This window comes from Neovison vison, chromosome 6 (assembly GCF_020171115.1).
Source record: "Neovison vison isolate M4711 chromosome 6, ASM_NN_V1, whole genome shotgun sequence".
Taxonomy (NCBI): domain Eukaryota; kingdom Metazoa; phylum Chordata; class Mammalia; order Carnivora; family Mustelidae; genus Neogale; species Neogale vison.
Genome location: NC_058096.1, coordinates 148,825,282 through 148,845,246, shown reverse-complemented (window position 1 = coordinate 148,845,246; position 19,965 = coordinate 148,825,282). Strand labels below are relative to the sequence as shown.

Sequence of the window (19,965 nt, the reverse complement as noted above, 5' to 3'; positions counted from 1 at the left end):
TTAAGCAAGAAAATCTTACTGAGACAGCAGCTCATTAAACACATCCCACAAACATCTCCAAAGTAAGATGCTAGGTGCTCCTGGAAGCAGCTCACTTATAAGGAAACTGCTAATTTCTGTAACTTTGGATGATAAAGAAGTGGGAGCTCAGTGAGACTAAAGGGGTACAGTAAAAACAGACAGAGAGAGGAGTCTTAAAGTTCCCACCTTGGAGCTCTGGGCAAGTAGACATCAACTTTTTAAAACACCATTTCTGAAGCAAGTGGAAAAGAAGTACTGCATTCCCCAGCCTACAGTCCACCAGAAACAACTGGCCTGGCACCTTTGGCATGAGAGCATCAGCTCTTGAGTTTTAGAAATCATAAGAAAGAATACATCCTCCTGCACTTTAGCAGAGCTCAGGATGAGGCCAAGGGCCAAGTGTGGCCCACTGCTTATTTCTATAAATAAAGTTTTATTGGGATACCTGGATGGCTCAGTTGATTAAGCATCTGCCTTAGCTCAGGTCATGATCTCCAGGTCCTGGGATTGAGTCCCACTGCAGGGAGGTGGGGGGATGGGGGGGTGATCCCAGCTCAGCAGGAAGTCTGCTTCTCTCTCTCTCTCTCTCCCCGTTTGCCCCTCTACCCCCCACTCATTTTGTCTCTCTCTCTCCAATAAGTAAATAAAATCTTTAAAAAAAAATAAAGCTTTATTGAAACAAACCCATGGTCATTGTTTGCCATATTGTCTGTGGCTCCTTTTACACTACAATGACAGAGTTGAGTAGTTGGGACAGAGACCAGATGGCCTTCAAAACTAAAATATTTACTACCTGGCTCTTTATGGAAACCATTTGCCAACCCCCATACTGGAGTAATCAGGGTAGATTCAGTGGAGTGGTTGGGTCTTAAACTAAATCTTGAAGGAAAGAGGCAGTGTTCATTTTTCGTATAAAGAAATAGAGAATTGGTAAAAGAGTTTTTTTATAAGAAAGAGTACTAAGAGCGTAACTGATGTTACATCACCATGCAAAAGTCATTAAATTATTGATAACACAGACCATAACTGAATGTATATACCACTTACTATTTTCCAAGTACTGTCTATATGCTTCATAGTAACTCATTTTATACTCGCAGCAATATTATGAAATAGATGGTTTCTTATCTCCGTTTTTCCAGATGAGAACAGAGAGACACAGAGAACTAAAGATGTTTGCCTAAGGTCACAGAGTTATCAAATAGCCTAACTAGAATTCAAATCCTGGTATCCTTACTCTAAACTCCATAATCAATATAAAATATGATAAAGCCCAAAACTGTGCATATATTATAGCTATGAGCAATGACACGGTTTCTGAGGACACATGAAAATCAGCTTTATCACTCTCTATTGCTGAACCTTCTTGGCTAACCACAACACCTGTTCACTTTATGTACTCTTTGTCCCCTGCAAAAAACTGCCATGGTTCAGCTGGAAATCCCCTAAAGGGGACATCCCAATGGTGCATCTAGTGGTTATGTTGCCATGGTAATGCTGTGTTAACACAGTAACCACTGGCCATTCCAAGAGGCGGACCATAACCCATTCCTTAAATTTGAGTTTGAGAATGCCACTGTTACCTAAGAAAACAGAAGGTTCTCTTTCCCAAACAATAGTCAATAAGGTCATCCTGGTCAGGACAGGCTGAAGCCACCTTGGGCATTACTTCTTATAGATATAAATGGGTTCTCTTTAGGAGTCCTATTTTAGAGGAGGGGCTCCCAACCCAGAATAGTGATCTTTGATCCCTAGCCAAGAAATGGGCCAGCCCTTATGGTCAATCAGGGACCCGTGGTGTATCTGCTGGGAGGCCAAAAGGATAACATGCATGGGGCCCATTATAAACACCCTAAGTAAACAGAGGCAGAATTCCAGAAGAATTTTTGATTCATTACCTTATTATCACATGGGAGAGATTCCTAGTAGATAATCTCTAATACAATTAAGAGTGAGAGGGAGAGAAAAGTACAAGCAGATGGAGCAGTAGGCAGAGGGAGTTGAGGGAGAAGCATGCTCTCCATCAAGCAGAAAGCCCATTGTGGGACTTGATCCCAGGATCCCAGCCGAAGGCAGATGCCTAACTGACTGAGCCACCCAGGTGCCCCAAATACAATGAACTTTTAACAGACTAGCAGAACTTAAATTGATATATCTCTTTTAGAGGACATTTTGGCCATTTGTATCAAAAGCCTTAAGAATGTTCAAAGCCAATGACCCAGAAATTTGAATTCTACTAATTTATCCTAAAAAAAAAAAAAAAAAAAAAATCACAGCTATACCTCAAGGCTATACATTAAAGTATTACTTGTAATAGAGAAAAACTGCAAACACTTTAAATGAACACAGAATTCATTAAATAAATTATGAAATAACTATAAATTACATTAATGTTATAACCACAAAAACTACGCAATTGTTTACATTTTGATCATGAAAGACTATTAAATTTAAAAAGCAGATTAAAACCTGCATCTAACATAAACTTCTATTTTTCTAAAAGCCAAAAATAATAATACATATATATATGCACTCATAGAAAAACAGATTTAGCAGAGGTTTTCTCCCAGCATAGAACTATGGTGGTTTTAATTTTCTATTTTTTACATAATAAATTTTGCACTGTTTTAGTAACTTTTAAAAATGGTAACAATTATATTTAATTTTTTAAAATTGTGTTTTTCTCCTTTGACTGTTACATTATTATACCTTGCCCTTATGGTTTTCAGTTCTGTGAATTCTACCACTATGTTTTCCCAGTAAGCCAAAATGCAGAGCAGTCTTTCTCAACAACCTAGGGGAAAGGCAGCCCATATTTTCAGAGATCCACCCACGATACAAAAACCCTCAAATCCGACAACTGGCTGACCAGCCTTATTGGGCTTTTACTCTGATAAACAGCTATGCCATAACAAGACTCTGACTGCCTTCATCAAGTTTATCAACGTTGCCTGTTCTGGTATGGGATTTGTTGTTGTTGGGGTTTTTCCTAAAAAGAGTCAGAGTCCAAAATTAAAACAAGAGGTCAAGGAAATTAGCTGACTAAGAGCTCATTAAAACACTGTGTACTGTACAGATTGTGAAACAGCTGAATATTGTAGGGCCTGGAATGTGGCAGAGAAGAGAGATGCGGGGTAATTTCTTTTCCCAGGACAGAACAGGAGCAGGTAAGCTGAGTTAGAATATAACCGCATTCCGAGCCATTTCTGGACAGGACGTGACTTAACAGTTTTTGAAATAAAGGAGTGTCTTTTCATTTCACTCCAAATGATCATTAGGAAAGGGTTTATTTATATATTGCACAACAAGTGGACAAAGTCAACTTGTGTTTGGCTGTGGCTGTCCGAAATATCAGGATAAAGTTAAGTAGGTTCAGCTAGCAATCAATAATAAAAGTAATAATTAGACGCACAAATGTTTGGCTTTTCATCCAGCTGCCAACTGGCAGCCGTGTGAACTTTCCTGACCACCTTATCTGAAACTACTGGAGGAAAGGACACTCCTTTAAAACAACCAACACAATCCCAGAGGCAGAGAGATGTTCCCTAAAGTAGCCTCACTCAGTAAAATAATCCATGTTTATTGCAGTGGCTTGAAAAGAGGAGAAAACTCATAATTTCAGGGGCAGAGTGACATTTCTGTGTCTGCTCAACCTCTATCCTTAAGCACCCACGACTCTCCAGACTTGAGTGTGGTGCTGTGCACTCAAGCTAGGACCCTATTTGCTCTGGGGCATGGACCGTAAGGCATTCAGCGGACCAGACTCCATACTAATATGACCCCGCTTGTCCTTACCCTGTATTCCTCCCTCTTATAACGTGACTTTGCTGCCCTTTGCATTAGACAGTTGAGTTTCTGTTCCCACCTCCCAAGTCTCACGGGCTTATGACTTACTTTGACCAACAGAACACGTCAGCAGAGACACTGTGCCACGTGTGAGCCCGGGCCTCGGGATACCTCATATGCCTCTGTTCTTCCTTCCAGAACCCAGCCTGTGCAAATAACCCAGTACCAGCCCAACAGGCACTAAAGACCACAAGGGGGAGAGGTGAGACACCCAACAGGAGCCTTCGGTAACCCCCAGAAGCAGAGCCACGGAGGGAACCTGCAGCTGACTGGAGATACACAGCAGAGAGTAGCTGAGGGCAGGTGAACCACCCAGAGGAACCAGGCTTAAAGTGCTGCCCCACAGAACCGGAAACTAAACGCAGGGTGGTCGTCTTGGGCCCTCCAGCTTTAGGAGGGTTTGTTATACCGTAGTGCCCAACCAATCCATATGCTGACAACAGATGCTAACTCTGACAAGCCAAATACAAAATGCCACAGGGCACCTGATGGGAGCACCTGTGATATTCCAGCATGCTGAAAATTGCAATGAATCATCCAATGGATCTATATACAGAACAGATCTGACCAGCTGTAGGAGGGACCCTAAAAAAGCTGTCTATCTGGAAAAGGGCTAGCTCAAAACAGTCATAGCTCCTTTGAAAAACTGTGGATGAGCTGGATTTGTTTATGAAGTCATTCTCCGTTTCTTTTCTCTCTCAAAAAAAAAAATAAAATAAAATAAGCAGCTCTTTCATTCAATTAAGACTGTTGGACTCGATAGGAATTGTCTAGCTTGATTCAAAGCAGCCATATCCTCTCTGACACATGTTCAGCCTCCACCACTCCATAGGCTGGAATTTTAAATCCAGCTCTCCTGAATTTATGACACGCGCACACAGTAGCAAGTCCCTACAGGCTGAAAATCAAACTGTAATTCAAAGGCCACAGGGCTGAGGAAACAGCCAGAAGATAAATCCCAATTTCAACCTTGGATTCGCAGCAAGTTGATTTAGTGGACTGTCAGTCATATTTAAAAATAAAATAAAACTACGAAGACAGCAGACGGCATGTTCTAAAGAGAAACAGGATGATGCTTTTCAGGACTCCTTCAAAAAGCTCTTGTTACCTGAAAAGAACTGTTCTGTTATTTTAAGGGCCCTAGAAACATTTGGCTCCCATCAGTCATTTGTAGAAGTTTCTGAGTTTTTAACTAATGAGAGGGAAGGAAAAATGCAACCATCAAATACAACCGAGTCCCCCACAGTAGAGGTGGCATTTCAAGATGGCAAAGCAACCGGTTTCTAGAGCTGAGCAGGTTCCCCCCACCCAACAGAGCACATGGAAAAGGAACACACGTGGGGTGCAGAGGCGCAGGTACTGACCTTACAGCCCTCACAGGCGCTGACTCCATAGTGGTACCCCGATGATTTGTCCTGGCAGACGAAGCAGGGTTTGTACACACGGGGGGGAGGAAGTGGAGACGGAGGGCTCGGGACCAGTTCCTCAGAGCTGGTGCTCTGTGTTTCAATTGCTGTGGTGGAGATGGGTCGGGTTGGCGGTGGAGGGGAGAAAAAAAAAGAGAAAATGGGTCATTTCATTTCTTTTTCACCAGCGAAATCACAGGCCCCAGTGCCAATTTCAGCAAGAACACCAGCAAGAACAGGCCCACAAAAACACGGGTTATTGTCGGCCCAGCTGTGGGGACATGGACAGGATTGTGGTGCTCTACCGTTCACAGAGCAAGCGTATTTGCCCCTCTCCTTCATGGTGCGTTCCAGCACTGTGAGGGACATGATTTTCTCTCCATGCTGCCCTTGAGGGAAACAGAAACTGGGGAAGTGCCATGACTCGTCCAAGATCAACAGGCCAGTTCGTAGAACCAAGACCAAAGTGAGATCTTCACACTGCAACACCCGGTCTTTCTGCTCTTTGTTTTCCTTAGCTTCTGATGCACATGGAGTCTCTGAAATGACTTTTTTGACCCAGTTGCTCACTTAGCCAAAAGTAAGTTTCCCAAGACAAATGGAGAAAATGCCCACAGCAGCCACTGGGCAAGCATCTGGGGAGGGCCATGCAGCCATGACGGATCGTCAATAATAACAAAATCGGTAAGACCTTGGCTACTCCAAGACTGCTCCTTGGACAAGTGGCCTCAGCGTCCACTTAGAGCTAATAAGAAAACAGAGCATCAGGCCCCTGCTCAGGCCTTGGGAATCAGAATCTGATTTTGAACAAAACCCTCAGATTGCCAAGTATACAATTAATGTTTGAGAAGCAGTGGGTTATACTGATGATGGCAGAGTCATTCTGCTCTTTTTCCTAGATTTAAAAATACAGGATTTCCCCATTTCATTTTTTAACCACCCAAATTCCATGGGAAATAGGAATTCACAGAATTTATTCTCCCATCCCTTCTTACCAGATTTATGTTCCAAGTCAAAGCAAGACCTGGCCCTTTTCCTATCACAGGCAAAAATGCTCACAAAGTGTGATGGAAATGGGGAAGGGAGTGAGTGACCCAAAGTCATTCAGCAATGTTCCAGAATATTCCAACCTCCAAATTTCTTTACAATATACAGTATATTCCCCAGAGTGTAAGATTTCTAGTTGTTCCACTACTCACAATCTTCCAGACTAGATATTCTATTGACTTTATTGTCCGAAGATGGGGCAACTCTACTTCCTACACACATTGTGGATCCATCCTCATCTCATCGTCCTGCTACCATGCCAGGCCAGCAGGCCACCATCATCCCTCACCTGAGCTACTGCAACAGCCTCTTCAATTGTCTCCCTGTGCCTGTGCTCCTACCCCTGGGTCCCTTCTTCAAATACAGAGTCAGATAACCTTTCAAAAAGGTAAAAATCCACCTCCCTTACTTGTCTAAGGCCCTCCAATAGTCGCCAATTAGATCAAAGTCAATCTCATTACTGCATTCTACAAGGCTCTTTATGATACGGCCCCTTAGTAACATTAACATCACTGAGATCATCATTGTCATTTATCAAACCTCTAAACACTTAGCTTCTATTCCATCTCCTGAATAGGGCAAGCTTTTGTAGTAGCCAACATAAGGCTACTGCACTAACCAGATAAACATACCTGGAAATTCTCAGACTGCCACATGTCTGGTGACATTTCTTCACCTCTTAGATCTTAAATGTCACCTCCTCCAAGATGTCTTTTCTAAGATGTCCCTTCTCCCTCCTGATCACTACACCCCATTATTTTATTTTCTGTAAAGCCCTGACTAGTACACCAAAATTTAGAACGTTTGTTTATGCACAATTTTATATTCTACCTGTTACCTTCCAACTCTGGATTTCATGAAGCCATGGAACTTACCTGCATCATTTACAACTATGTTCCAGGCCAAGAAGAGGTCCTGGCACATAGTAGGTAGGATATCTATAAATATTTGTGAATGAATACATGAACTTTTCCCTGCTCCCTTTGCGTTTTCATTCCAAGTACTAAGTGCCCCTCTAAGGCATTAAGGTAACACAATTACAAATCAAATAGCTTTCATATACTCATTTGCTTCCTTAAAAAATTAATTATCCTTTTGGAGTAGAATCAACTATAATTACAGTATTTTCATAATTCAGAAGTATCTTGGAATGAATTCATTACAGTGATGCAGGGCTAGCAGATAAATCTATTACAGTCTTTCCTGGTTAGAAGATGTCTGGGACGAAGACGGCCCTTACTCTGGGCAGCTTGGCACCATTATGACAAGTATTCTACATAAAAGTTAGCATCCTAGAAGTCACTAAAGCTTATCAGATCAGCTATCGAGCTGTTAAGTGCAAAAGCAGTCCTAACACTAAGCTAATCAGCCTCACTGGAAGCAAATGAGTAATAATGATATCAACAAGAAAACAGTACTTGTTAAAAAGTACGGAATAATGGGGGCGCCTGGGTGGCTCGGTGGGTTGAAGCCTCTGCTTTCAGCTTGGGTCATGATTCCGGGGTCCTGGAATCGAGCCCCATGTCGGGCTCTCTGCTCCGTGGGGAGCCTGCTTCCTCCCCTCTCTCTCTCTGCCTGCCTCTCTGCCTACTTGTGATTTCTCTCTCTCTCTGTCAAATAAATAAAATCTTAAAAAAAAAAAAAAGTACAGAATAATGTGTGGCTCTTTGTTAAAATCGAAGAAAAACAAACGTGCAGAGAATCACCCCCAACCTTCTACTCAGAGAAAACGCATGGTTATCATCCCAGCATACATCCTTCCAGACTACTTTCCTAGCCAGATAAATGATTCCGGTTTGTTTGTTTGTTTACTAAAGTAGACTTTTACTGTAGATTTTGTTTGGGACTCTGTTTAACTGATTATGTCATGCGTTTATTTCCTTGCCCATAAATATTTTTCCTGCAAAACATTCCATTATGATGACCCTCTTTTTAACTAATCTCAGCACATGCCAATTTAAGATAAATTCTCTGAAGTGGAATTACTAGCTCAAAAGGTATGGTTATTTAGAAATGTTTTGTTACTTTTTACTTCATGTTGATAAACGGACTTCTAGAAAGGCTAGGTCACTCCCCATATATCAATGCAAGGGAGTCCTTCCCTAAATGCCTCCCCAAAGTCTTGGATTGGTTTTATTTGTACGGCTCTACTTCCACCCAAGTGTTTCAACAACTCTGACAGAGTTATGTCATTACCACCACGATCAATCCTGCATTGTGTTTGCCACAGAAGCAATGTGGGGTGTGTGTGTTTTAATGTTCTACTCGCTCGTGTAGAACAGCTAATCTGGCTTGTCTAGGAAAGTTGTAAATAGAATTCTGTTAGGGCTGGATTCAGCTGTCAGAGTTATGCCCTGAATTTCAAAAGTGGGCGGTAATTTCCATAAATATGTCACTTCAAATACATGTCCTAAAGGGAATCCAGCATTTCACCCTCCCAAAGAGAGGAAACAGAACTTGGGCAATTTAATACCCAAGAAACTCAGGGCAAAGCACACTTTTGAAAAGGCAGGAGACCTCACAAACCCCAAAACATTTTACAAAGTTTGGTAAAAGCCTTTTTCTGTGGATAAGAGTCACTTGTAACAAATGGATGAATCCAGAATGCTTTTCCTGAACAGGTGCCATGAATGGAAATGTTCTGTTGTCAGCGATCAATAGTGATGGCTCTAGACTTTTATTAAAGCTGTGGTGATTTCACCAGTAATGCTATGACCATTCCCATGTTTGTATGGTGGATGGTCACGTGTTCAATCATTTATTCTGTGGAGTGACTAGACCACAGCATGCCAGATATTGTGTTCTATGCTATGGATGGTGCGTGGTATAATGCCTTAGTCTTGATGGTTTTGCCAGATGGAAAATAAACCAAAAACGAGAATATAATACAGTGGCTCTCTAAGCTGGTTGTACATTAGGCCTATGTAGGGAGCTTTTAAACATTCTAATGCCCAGGTTGTATCCCAAAGTTATTATGTCAGACTATCTGGGAGTGGGAGCCACGAGTGTATAAATAAATAAACAAACAAACCCAGGTGAGTCCAAATTGTAGCAGTTTGGGGACCACGGATATAATAAAATGACAGAGAGCGAAAAGCCTTTTTGAGCCCAGAGAACTCAAAGGAGACTTCCCAGAGGAGGTGACCAGGCTGTGTTTTGAAGGATGAATGAGTTCTTTCTATTGAGGTTTATAATTTAAACCCTACAAATGCCATAAATGAATCCCACACAAACATAAATAGAAAAAGCCTTATATATGACAAGAAATAATCATCTTCAGAAAAACTGTCCCACTGACGGTAAAGAATTCAATACTGGTGCTAATATATACTCAAACAACCCCCTCCAAACTGATAATCGATGATCCTGTATTTCCTTTGTGTGGTCTATACCATAGAGAACAACGTAAAGCAAAACAGAAAAGCAAATCTCTGTGGTGTGGTTGAATGCCAAAGCTAGCCTTAAGCAAACACGTCAAGGCAAGTTCTAGAATTACAACCAGGATACGGCATCAATATAAAAGCAGATCTGTACTTTAACGCAACCTCTGGACTTTTCAGTAAAAATATACTTTGGCCAAGTTTATTAATGCTCCTCTTCTCCTTCTATCCTCCCCCTACCACCACCACCAATACAGACAGTGGGAAACAAGGGAGGGGGGCAGCCTAGGGCTCCTCTCCCACTAGCCATTGTTGGTATTTAAGAGAGCTACACAGTGCTTGGCCATTGATCTGTTCACTGTCATCCTGCTTAAATCAATAATCTATTAGTCCCTTTAAATTAGAGTTAGATTCATCAAATGCCCTTGAGAGGTCTCAAACATCTTGTTCCTTATTCCAGGCAAGCACAATCAGTCTATGGAATGATAAAATTTTTGTTCAAAAACTCTGCAGGCTCAGCAGACAATGCGTCCTGTATTAGCTCATTCAGCGATCTCAGGCAGGCCAAAAAAGCAGTTTTTAGACTTCCCAGGGGGAAAAGAGGCTTGTGTCATTCAATAAAACAACTGCACTCCAACCATCCTGATGTGATTTCAGTTTGGGGAAGCAGTCTTTGAGGAATAATTTGGATCTGCTTTTTGCCTCATGCTTTTATTTATTTCCTTGCTTACTTATTGACTTACTCAGTTCTGTATGGTGACTGCATCCCCAGTAAGCAGCAGCCTCTGATGTGGCATCCAAACTGCTAACCAGATGGGCTGCCCTGCTTTGTCAGGGAATGGCCAAGACAGAGGAACTTCTGCTGTTTGGGGCTAGATGGATGCTTGGCTCCGTGGGTCCCTGCCCAGAGCAGAGTCAGCACCAGCGGTGCTGAGGGGGCCTCTCTGGGCTGCACACATGCGAAAGCAGACAGTGAGCTGAACCAGACCTGTGCCGACAGAAGCTTCTAGCCCGTATTTGAAACCTTTCCATTCCTGCAACATGGAGGTGGCTGTCACTAGGGAAACACAGCTAGAATCACCTTCCTTCTAGAAAAATCCCTTCCAGGTTTTGTTTGCCTTTTAATTAATGTTCCTCAAAGTGTGGTTCAGATCAGCCACCAGCAACAGAATTCCTGGGTGGGTGGGGGTGGGGGGGCATTTGCTTTAAATTAGCGATTTTCAAGCTTTCTATGGCATAAGACCGTTTCTAACTTCCTCGCCCCATTCCTTCATGGGTGATAAAATTCAATGCAAACAAATCCCTGGGTGGGGGTGGGGGGGGACATACATACAACATTAATTTTTAGAAATAAAGGAATGAAATTGAACAAGATGTCTAAAACGCAAGTGACCACTTAAAGGAAAAAGCAAGCTGTATCTGACATAGAAGGACTCTGTCCAATTGCTGTAAAAGTTTCTAAACACGCGTGTCTGCTCTCCTCTCCTCTCAACACATACTGGAAACAGGCAGTTGAGGAACTGGCAGTGGTCCGCAGATGGCACTCGGAGAAGCCCTACTCTGACGGGCTTCAGATCCAGCGGTCTGCAGACAAAACAAAAACAAACTAAAGGGAATCTCCACAGACAGAGCTGGTGTGAGAGCAGAAGACCAGCGCTCCCAAGTGACACTGCTTTCTTGGACTCTGCCACAACTCCGGGGGTTAATTCATCCCCCAAATAAAACAAAACAAAACAAAACACACAAAAAAGAATAAGAAGAAGAAGAAAGGAAGAAAGAAAGAATTAACGCTGTTGCCTATTTAAGAGGACTTGGCACTCACGAACTCAACTCACCTGAGAAAACACAGTATAAATGTCCTTGTTGTTACAACACACCTGAGTGTCATTTAAACACACGGAAAGTCTCCAACAATAGCTCCCTTCACGATTCCTAACATGCTTGGCATTTTTCTAAAGGTTAGATTAAGTAGCAGATAACATTTTTAAGAGAGAGCACAGTATACTATTTTTTTTTTCTTTGTGAGAACTAATTTAGTGCTGCCTAAACCATGTTGACAGATTTCGGGATTTTATGTTGGGCCTGATTAGCGGCAGGCAGGCATCAAACGTTATGAAAGCCCTGTCTTTTTACTAGAACCTTCCATGATTAAGACAGTATTTTAATGCACTCTCTGGGCAGCTGAGCCTTTAAAGAAAAAGGAGTTGTAAAGCAAAAGGCATTTCCTGCATGGCCCCGGGGGAATTTTGAGCCCAGAGCTCCGGGACCCGGTGGGAGGGAGTAATTTCAGCTAATTAAGGGAGAATAGCAAAGTGTTGCATTTGGTCAAAACATTCAGTGGGGCTTCATTTTTGTTGGCACCAAAGAGAGCCGGTCTGGATTTTTTCCCCCTTTTTCTGTGGACTCACTGCAGGATTGCAAGGCCCACAGCTCACATACATTAGGGAGAAAGTCAAAGGAAACGCCAAAGTTCAACTAAAGTACAAGTAATTAGAACCAGATTCACCGCTGCCTGAGTGTCCACATGCGCGTGCGAGCACGGGTATAGACGTTTTATTAAAATATAATTTACATGCCCCAAAACGTTAGAATGGGGGGAGAAAATAGAAAAAAAAACCCTCCAAACTGTCACTCATTTAATTTTCCTGTCGCCTGATAGGAGGCGGGGTGGGAGCTTGGGGGGGGGGGTGTAGGGAAGGTCAGCTTTTAATCATCTTTCAGGAGAAGCAGTTTGTTTCCACACACATGGAATTTGCAAATCTGTAAATCGCATTGTGAAGTTAGGTAATTGCCAAACAAGAAAACCTTTGCTTTAAAATTGTCTCCCCTCACTCTGCTGCTGGATTTCTTATTATTAAGCAGCTCCAAGATTAGTCCAGGGTTTGGGGCAGTCAAAGGGGGGGGCAGAGAAGGAAAACATCAACGCAGGCTCTGGCAGTCTTGACTCAGTAACCTGCCCGTGACCCTGAAGGAGTGTGTGTTTGCCCGGGTCACCCGGGATCCTGGCCGAGGGCTGGAGCTGGGTTATGAGAATCCCTGCTATTCTGACCACACATGCAACAGGTGCTGAACACAGGCAGGGGACAAAAGCAGGGGCCAGGGGAAGACTTTGATTTTGCAGTCCTTAAAGAAAGCTTTGCTTTTCCACAGTTTCGTCCCCGGACCGGCAGCATCAGCATCACCTGGGAACTGGTTAAAAGTCAGGCTCTCAGCTCCACCCGAGAGCGGCCTGCAGAATCAAGATAGGCATCTTAAAATCCCCGAGAATTCCTATGCACATTAGCAACGTTTGAGACACCATGACTTAAAAATGTCTTGCTACTGCCCTAACTTCCTGAAAATCCCAAACATTTTGCTGAGTCAAGTTGGCATGGGAACTCTGTCATCTTCCCCTTTGCATAGGTCCTTACTAAATACTCCACCTTGTTAAGTACTTAATACCTTGAGAACTTCGGGCTCTGTGTGTGTTTACGCTCACCAGAAGCCAGAAGTCTTCGTTCTCTCCCACGGAATTCTGGCAGTGGATTTTAGCTGGCAGTGGGTTCAAAGTTGCAGGGGAAGAGCCTGAACAACTACTATCTGCTAGTTACTGAGCCCTTACTAGGAGCCAGGGGCTGTACTCCTTGCTTAATATGTATTACCTCATTTAACTCCTCCCGCAAACCAGGGGGAGGGGCAGAACCAGGAACCCGGGGGCCTTAGAGTTAGGAACTCAGAATTAGGAATTTAAAAACACAACACCACTCTCAGCCTTTACAAGTGACTGAATGGCTTCATAGACATAGCTATTATTCTATGAAAACCCACAGCTTTTGCCTTCTCTTTTTCCAACTCCCTCATTTATCTTCTTTGCTAGAAATGTCACTGGGTCTGGTCTGGTCTGGTCAGGTGAATTTATTCCAATTTGGGAAAAGTAGGAGTGTGTACCTCCCTTTCTTTTCATTCATGGTTATAATTTTCCGGACACTGATTCCAGACATGGTTAAATTCGACAAGATAGTGTGGGCTTTAAAAAGAGAGAGAGAGAGAGAGGGAGTAGTTCAGCATCCACTAATCACTCTGTATTACTGCTACACCTGCCTGGGCTCACGGCCAGCAAGAGAAATTATTCCTGGGACTGACTTCTACCATGGGAAGTGCTGTCATATTTTCATAAGGGACCATGACACATTCAACACCTACATTTCATTTTGATAATACGCTTTCTTGCTTCAAGGAACATAGTCGAAAATTATCTCATAGGTTGTTTTGGGTGACGTTTTTAACAGATGATGCTTTATATCACTATTTTCTAGGACATACTAAGATAGCTTATGACAGGGTTCAAATAAATTCTCCCTTAAAATCACTTAACAGGCCGACACATCTAACTACTTATTAATGATGTGAACTGAGAGGCATCAGAAATGGAGCTGCATTAACTGAGCAAATGCTGGAACTGGTCTCGGGAGCCATGTATAGATGAAGCTAATTGCATCGCAATATTAAGGTCCCCCTGAAGAGTTTATCTCAACACCAAATGATTCAGTTCAATATTCCACTTCTAATCAGGATTCCCATAATTTCTAAAAAAGCAATTATTACACTAATAAATGACATTCTATTATCTGTTCAAATTTCCTGCACATAAAGTTGATTAAAACCGGAGCACTAAAATATATATCATCTGAGATACAAAATTCTTTGCTTATGCACTGCTAATATCTATTAAAAACCACGGTGATATCAGCCTAACAGAAAAGTTATGAGGAGAAATTCTGCCAGAATACTATATTTAAGGAAGAGGACAATGAAATCAGGCCTTGTCATATGGGGATCCTTGCTATATTCCAAGAGGTAAGAAAGTTCAAGTGTGGTGACACTGAAATTGAGCCTAAACGACCTTTCTCACCAATATGATGCTCTGCTTACTTGGTTGTAAGTTGGCTGCAAAGAAGTTTTTTGGTTTTGTTTAGTTTTTAAAGGTATACACTCGTGAGTGGTGTCAAAATAACTTTGAGCCCATTTAATCCTCACTGTGTGGGTTTTCTTGGTTTCTAAAAAGAACTAAAACACCATAAGCCTGCAGAAAACGATACGTAGGAAGTGATGGGAAGGGCGTGGGCTTTCCTGCCAGATGAACCTGGATTTGGATCCTTCTTCTGCCACTTACTAATTTAATGGCAATACAGTTTACTTCTTTCAGCCCTAGTATTTCTTTCAGAAAAATGCAGCTAATCCTAAAAAAATTCCTGTTGGTGAAACAGAGATAATATTTGCAACTTCCCTGGCACACAGTAAGTGCTTAATAAGTGATAGCCAACCCTTACCTCCCCACCCTCTGCCCAACATTTCTCTTCTATCTTCCTTGATCTAGGGGAGCAGTTCTTAACCAGCATTGATTTTGCCCCCTCCCCCCCCACCAAGGGACATTCTACAATGTCTGGAGACATTGTGGCTGTCATAATTGGGGGCTGCTACTGGCATTTAGTGGGCAGAGGGCAGGGATGCTTTGAAACATAACACAAAGCACAAGACAGCTCTGCTCCCCCCTTCACCCCAAATGAATTATCTGGCCCAAATTGTAAATAGTGCTGAGGTTGAAAACGCTGATCAGGGTAAGGATGCTACTTGTGTGGAGACTGTAAGACAAAGCAGTGGGACAGCAAATAAGGTGATTTCCTGCAGCACCAGAGAGGTGGGCCTGGCATCCTAGCAGATCGAAGGCGGAAACCAGGTTCCTAACTCTGCCTCATACCAGCAGTCACTTTCGCTTCCAAAGCTTCCATGCACCCAACCTGAAAAGTGGAGATGGCAAGCACACTTACTACGTGGTAGGTTTGACACTTTGTGAACTCCATAAAAAATACATAAAAATAATAGCTACCACTTCATGATTAGAGTATTTGGGGAAAGGTGGGTAAATCCTATCTTAACATGACTACTATCATTCCCTGAGAAGGTGACAGAAACAATCTCTAGAGTCTAGTCAAATGAAACAGTGCAACAATATTAACAGTTAATCTTTGTGGAATGTGTGCTGTGGCTGAGCTACTCCTCCCATCTGTTCTAAGCATGTTCCACAGATTAATCCATTTGGCCCCCATAATGACCCCAGGAGATAGGTAGTCTTCCTGTTTTGTTCTTACAGGCAAGAGACTGGGGGCACAGTGGCACTGTTTAAGGCCACACGGACAGAATGGGCAGGGATGGGAATGCAGATGGCATGGGGTTCATGAGAAGGAGAATGCCCCAGGTGTTGGCAGAAGACAATGACATCATTCGTACCACACGGAACTTCTTGGGCAAGACGATGGCATAGTCCCTGCCAGCAAGTCTGAGAATATATAGGCTATACCTAAGATGGACAGACAGAAAGACACACACACACACACACACAGTGTTATCCCAGCATAAGGACCAAAAATAAAGCTGGGAAAGTAAAAAAGAAACTAAGCATTCAGAAATAATGCCCTCTTTTCTTTCCAGTCAGAGCAATAAAGTAGGAAAGTCCCCGAGAAGCAAACACAGGAATTAGAAGGCCCGGACACACCCCCACACACCCACAAGCTCCTCCCATATCTTCCCTGCCCTGACGAGAAACCAACCCCCAGTAGGCAGGATGGCAGCAGCTAAAATCAAGGTTCCAGAGGCCTCTGGCCATGCTCCAAGGGCGTGTGATTACACACTGTCAGGGCAGTAACTCGGGCCAAATGTGGCCTGCACAACTGCCAGGTTTTGGGGTGAGGAGAGGGAGACAGGGGGACAGCTCTGGAAGCCCCACGCCTACGCTAGTTTTCCCTCTCTTGCCAGTGCGCCATGTACATACTCCTTTAACCAAAGCTTAATTGGTCCAGAATTTGAAAGCTGTGCCACGCTCCTGGGTCACGGTCTATAGATCTGCAAAGCTCCAAATGAGGGCCTGCACTACTCTTCCCAGGAGGACCAGGATGGGTGGGAGAGGCTCTAGAAGCAAGACAATAGTGAATATCCTCCCTTTACCTTCTAGCTGACTGAGAGTAGGAAGGAGACTTTGTTAGTGCTGGAGACGAGAGCATAGCATATCAGGTCAACATGATGCACGTGGGGACACTAACAAAATTCTGAAGTTTCCATATGGAATGAAGTTTATGGAGATGCTATCACGGTTGTGTTTTTCTTTCGTAACAGTGATTTTTCAGTATTTCTCAAGAACAATGACAGTTTCAAAGTGTTTTAATTGTAGTTCTTTAAAAAGACATTGCCAAAGAAAACTTGAAAAATTAACTCAGAGAAATGGTCACCAGTCTTCCAACTGGGAGGAGTCCCCAAGCTTGGGTCTTTTTTGGATATTCCTTCTTTCAGGGAACTTCCCATCTTTACAGATAAGTTGAGGCTTGTGGGGTTGGAAGTGTGAATTCTGAAGGCGGCTGGTCTGTGTTCAAATCCTAATTCTGCTACTTACTGTGTGACTGTGAGCAAGTCACTTAACTTCTCTGAGCTTCAATTTTTCCTTGTATAGCATGAGAGTGTATCCCTTATTAGGTCATTGTGAGCATTAAATGATAAATCACTGTAAAGGGACACAGTGACAAGCAGGAGCACAATGCCTGTCCCATAGAAGTGTCACACAAGCAGAGTTACCATCATTAAGATATCGAGGGACACACTTGTGCTGCTGAATCTCAAGGTCATTCACCTTCTAATCTTTTTTTTTTTAATGATTTTATTTTTAAGTCATCTCTACACCTAACATGGGGCTTGAACTCTCAACCACAAGATCAAGAGTGGCACGCTCCACTGACTGAGCCATACGGCACCCCACCCTTCCCATCTTTCTCCTACACTTCAGACTCATGTCTTGATTTGCTGACCCTCACTTGCATTTTCCTTACCCAAACAGCGGCCATGCTTACAGAAGAGATTCTTTACAAGCCAACACAAGTAAAGCAGTATGTGTCAGCTTTGCCTCCTTATGATCTCTCAATAGTCCCTTCCTTCTCAGCCAGTCAGGCATTAAGCCAAAGTGCTACTACAGTCCTCTCTTCATGGGCTTTCCTGGCCCGTCCTCATTCCATGTGCACAGCACCCTCAGAAACAGCATCTCTGACCACCTCCTGAGGCACTACTCAGTGCTTAAAAGAATGTCTGGTACACAGAAGGGGCTCAATTCATGGTAGCTGAAAACCTCTGTGAGTGAAAGAAAAAAATCTGCATAGAAATTCTCATATGTGGGGTACCTGGGTGGCTCAGTGGGTTAAAGCCTCTGCCTTCAGCTCAGGTCATGATCCTAGAGTCCTGGGATCTAGCCCCACATTGGGCTCTCTGCTCGGCGGGGAGCCTGCTTCCTCCTCTCTCTCTGCCTGCCTCTCTGCCTACTTGTGATCTCTGTCAAATAAATAAATAAAATCTTTAAAAAGAAAGAAAGAAAGAAAGAAATTCTCATATGCGATATCATATAAATGAGACATTGTAGCCAGGTCAGTGGGATCTACAAACAGCACATATTACCTGGCAGAAAAAGACTCAAACACTCCATGTGTTGGCTCTCACATCATCCCATTTGCTCGCTTATGACAACAGTGTGAAGAAGAGCAGGGATTATTATCATTATCAGTTTTTTAAATTTTTATAGTATTTAAATTTTTATAATTTTTTTTGAAGATTTGATTTATATGGTAGAGAGAGAACAAGCAGGGGGAGCAGCAGGCAGAGGGAGAAGCAGGCTCCCTGCCAGGCAATGAGCTTGATGCAGGACTCCATCCCAGGACCCCAGAATTGTGACCTGAGCTGAAGGCAGCACTTAACCAACTGGGCCACCCACGCCTTGGTCATTATCAGTTTTTTAATCTCCATTAAAGTGTGAAGCTACACAGAGAAGCTACAAGACTTGGTGAAGGTCACAAAGGAAATGGCTTGATCTAGAACAGGCTTCCAGAATCCACATACAGGGTTATTATCAATGAGAAACTAAAGCACTCATTTCTATTCTAAAGCATCTTATTAATTTGTTCATGTCTTAGGACAAGGTCAGCAAACTTTTTCTGATAAGGGCCACATAGTAAATATTTCCAGTCTTGTGGGCCATATGGTCTCTGTCACAGCGATTCAACTCTGCCACTGGAGGAAGAAAGCAGCGCTAGACAAGACAGAAATGAACAGGCGTGGCATGTTCCAATAAAACATTATTTATAAAAACATACTACAAGCCAGATTTGGCTTAGTTTCCTGACCCCTGCTTTAAGATAAAGGAAATTAAAACTATCCCTTCTTATAGCAACTGGACATGTTCCTATAAAATCCATGCTTTTCTTTGCTTCCAGGGTAAAGATAGACCATGACAGCCATATGTCACAGAGATGTGGGAAGTATTTTAAGGATGCTAACACTATAGTGCATATAGTATTTATATGCACTATAAATGTGTAAGGTCTGCACATTTCCTTCAAAACTAACCTCATGGACACATTTTTATTAGTTAGGGAGGTCAATATGTCTATCATAAATACATTTTAAAATTCCTTCCTACATATTCTGTCTATTGGGATTATTTATCGTGCCTTGTTCCCTGGCCCAGAGCCAGGCAGAATATGGGAGTTTTAATACCTTTAATCCATTACATGGATTTTTTTAGAGCTCCATAAGACAAAATAAAATGCACTCTCATGGTCATATATGCAATAAACCTAATATGCCACTTAATATTTCATGTCCCATTTTATATTTCAGTTGTGACGGTTTCCAGCTTTCAGTGTGCAAAATGACATATTTTTCAGCCATCTTTTTGCTCTGATTTTTTTTGTTGTTTAGACAGTGGACAACTCGTAAACAATAAATCTCACTGTGGACTCTGAGGGGTGACTATTATCACTCCCCAATATTCTAAGGAGGTATTGAAAGGATTGTCCACTGACACATACCAGCCAGTTCATTGCAACGTGAACTGGTCATGCTTATTTTTAATTAGGCCGTGTTACCTTGCCTTGACAAAGAGGTATACATTTATTTTTATGGCTATTTGTATGGTAAGTGGTCTCCACAGATGGTCTGGCCAATGAACCACCCCTTCAGGAATCCACGCCAATGTGTAAGGTCCTTCTTCTTGAACCTGAGCCGCTACTGTGATTTCCAGCTGATCAACAGAATGTGGCAAGAGTAATGCTGTGTGACCCGTGAGGCTAGGTCCTAAGAAGCCTCGCAGCTTCCATCTGGGTTTCTGGGAATGGTTATTCTAGGGGAAGCCATGTACAGAGCCCTGTGACCACCATGCCATAAGGAAGCCCGTGTCCTAAGAGGAGGCCACGAGG

At 42.7% G+C, this 19,965-nt stretch overlaps 1 protein-coding gene across 3 annotated transcripts in view; it reads right to left on the bottom strand.

Annotated features, from left to right (window-relative positions):
- Positions 1–19,965, bottom strand: part of RARB (retinoic acid receptor beta) — a 196,313-nt gene that overhangs the window by 129,792 nt on the left and 46,556 nt on the right. For all 3 annotated transcript variants that reach the window (XM_044252570.1, XM_044252569.1, XM_044252571.1), the window contains exon 2: positions 5,232–5,380. In XM_044252570.1, coding sequence (XP_044108505.1) covers positions 5,232–5,380 — 149 coding nt within the window. The remainder of the gene's footprint in view (positions 1–5,231; positions 5,381–19,965) is intronic.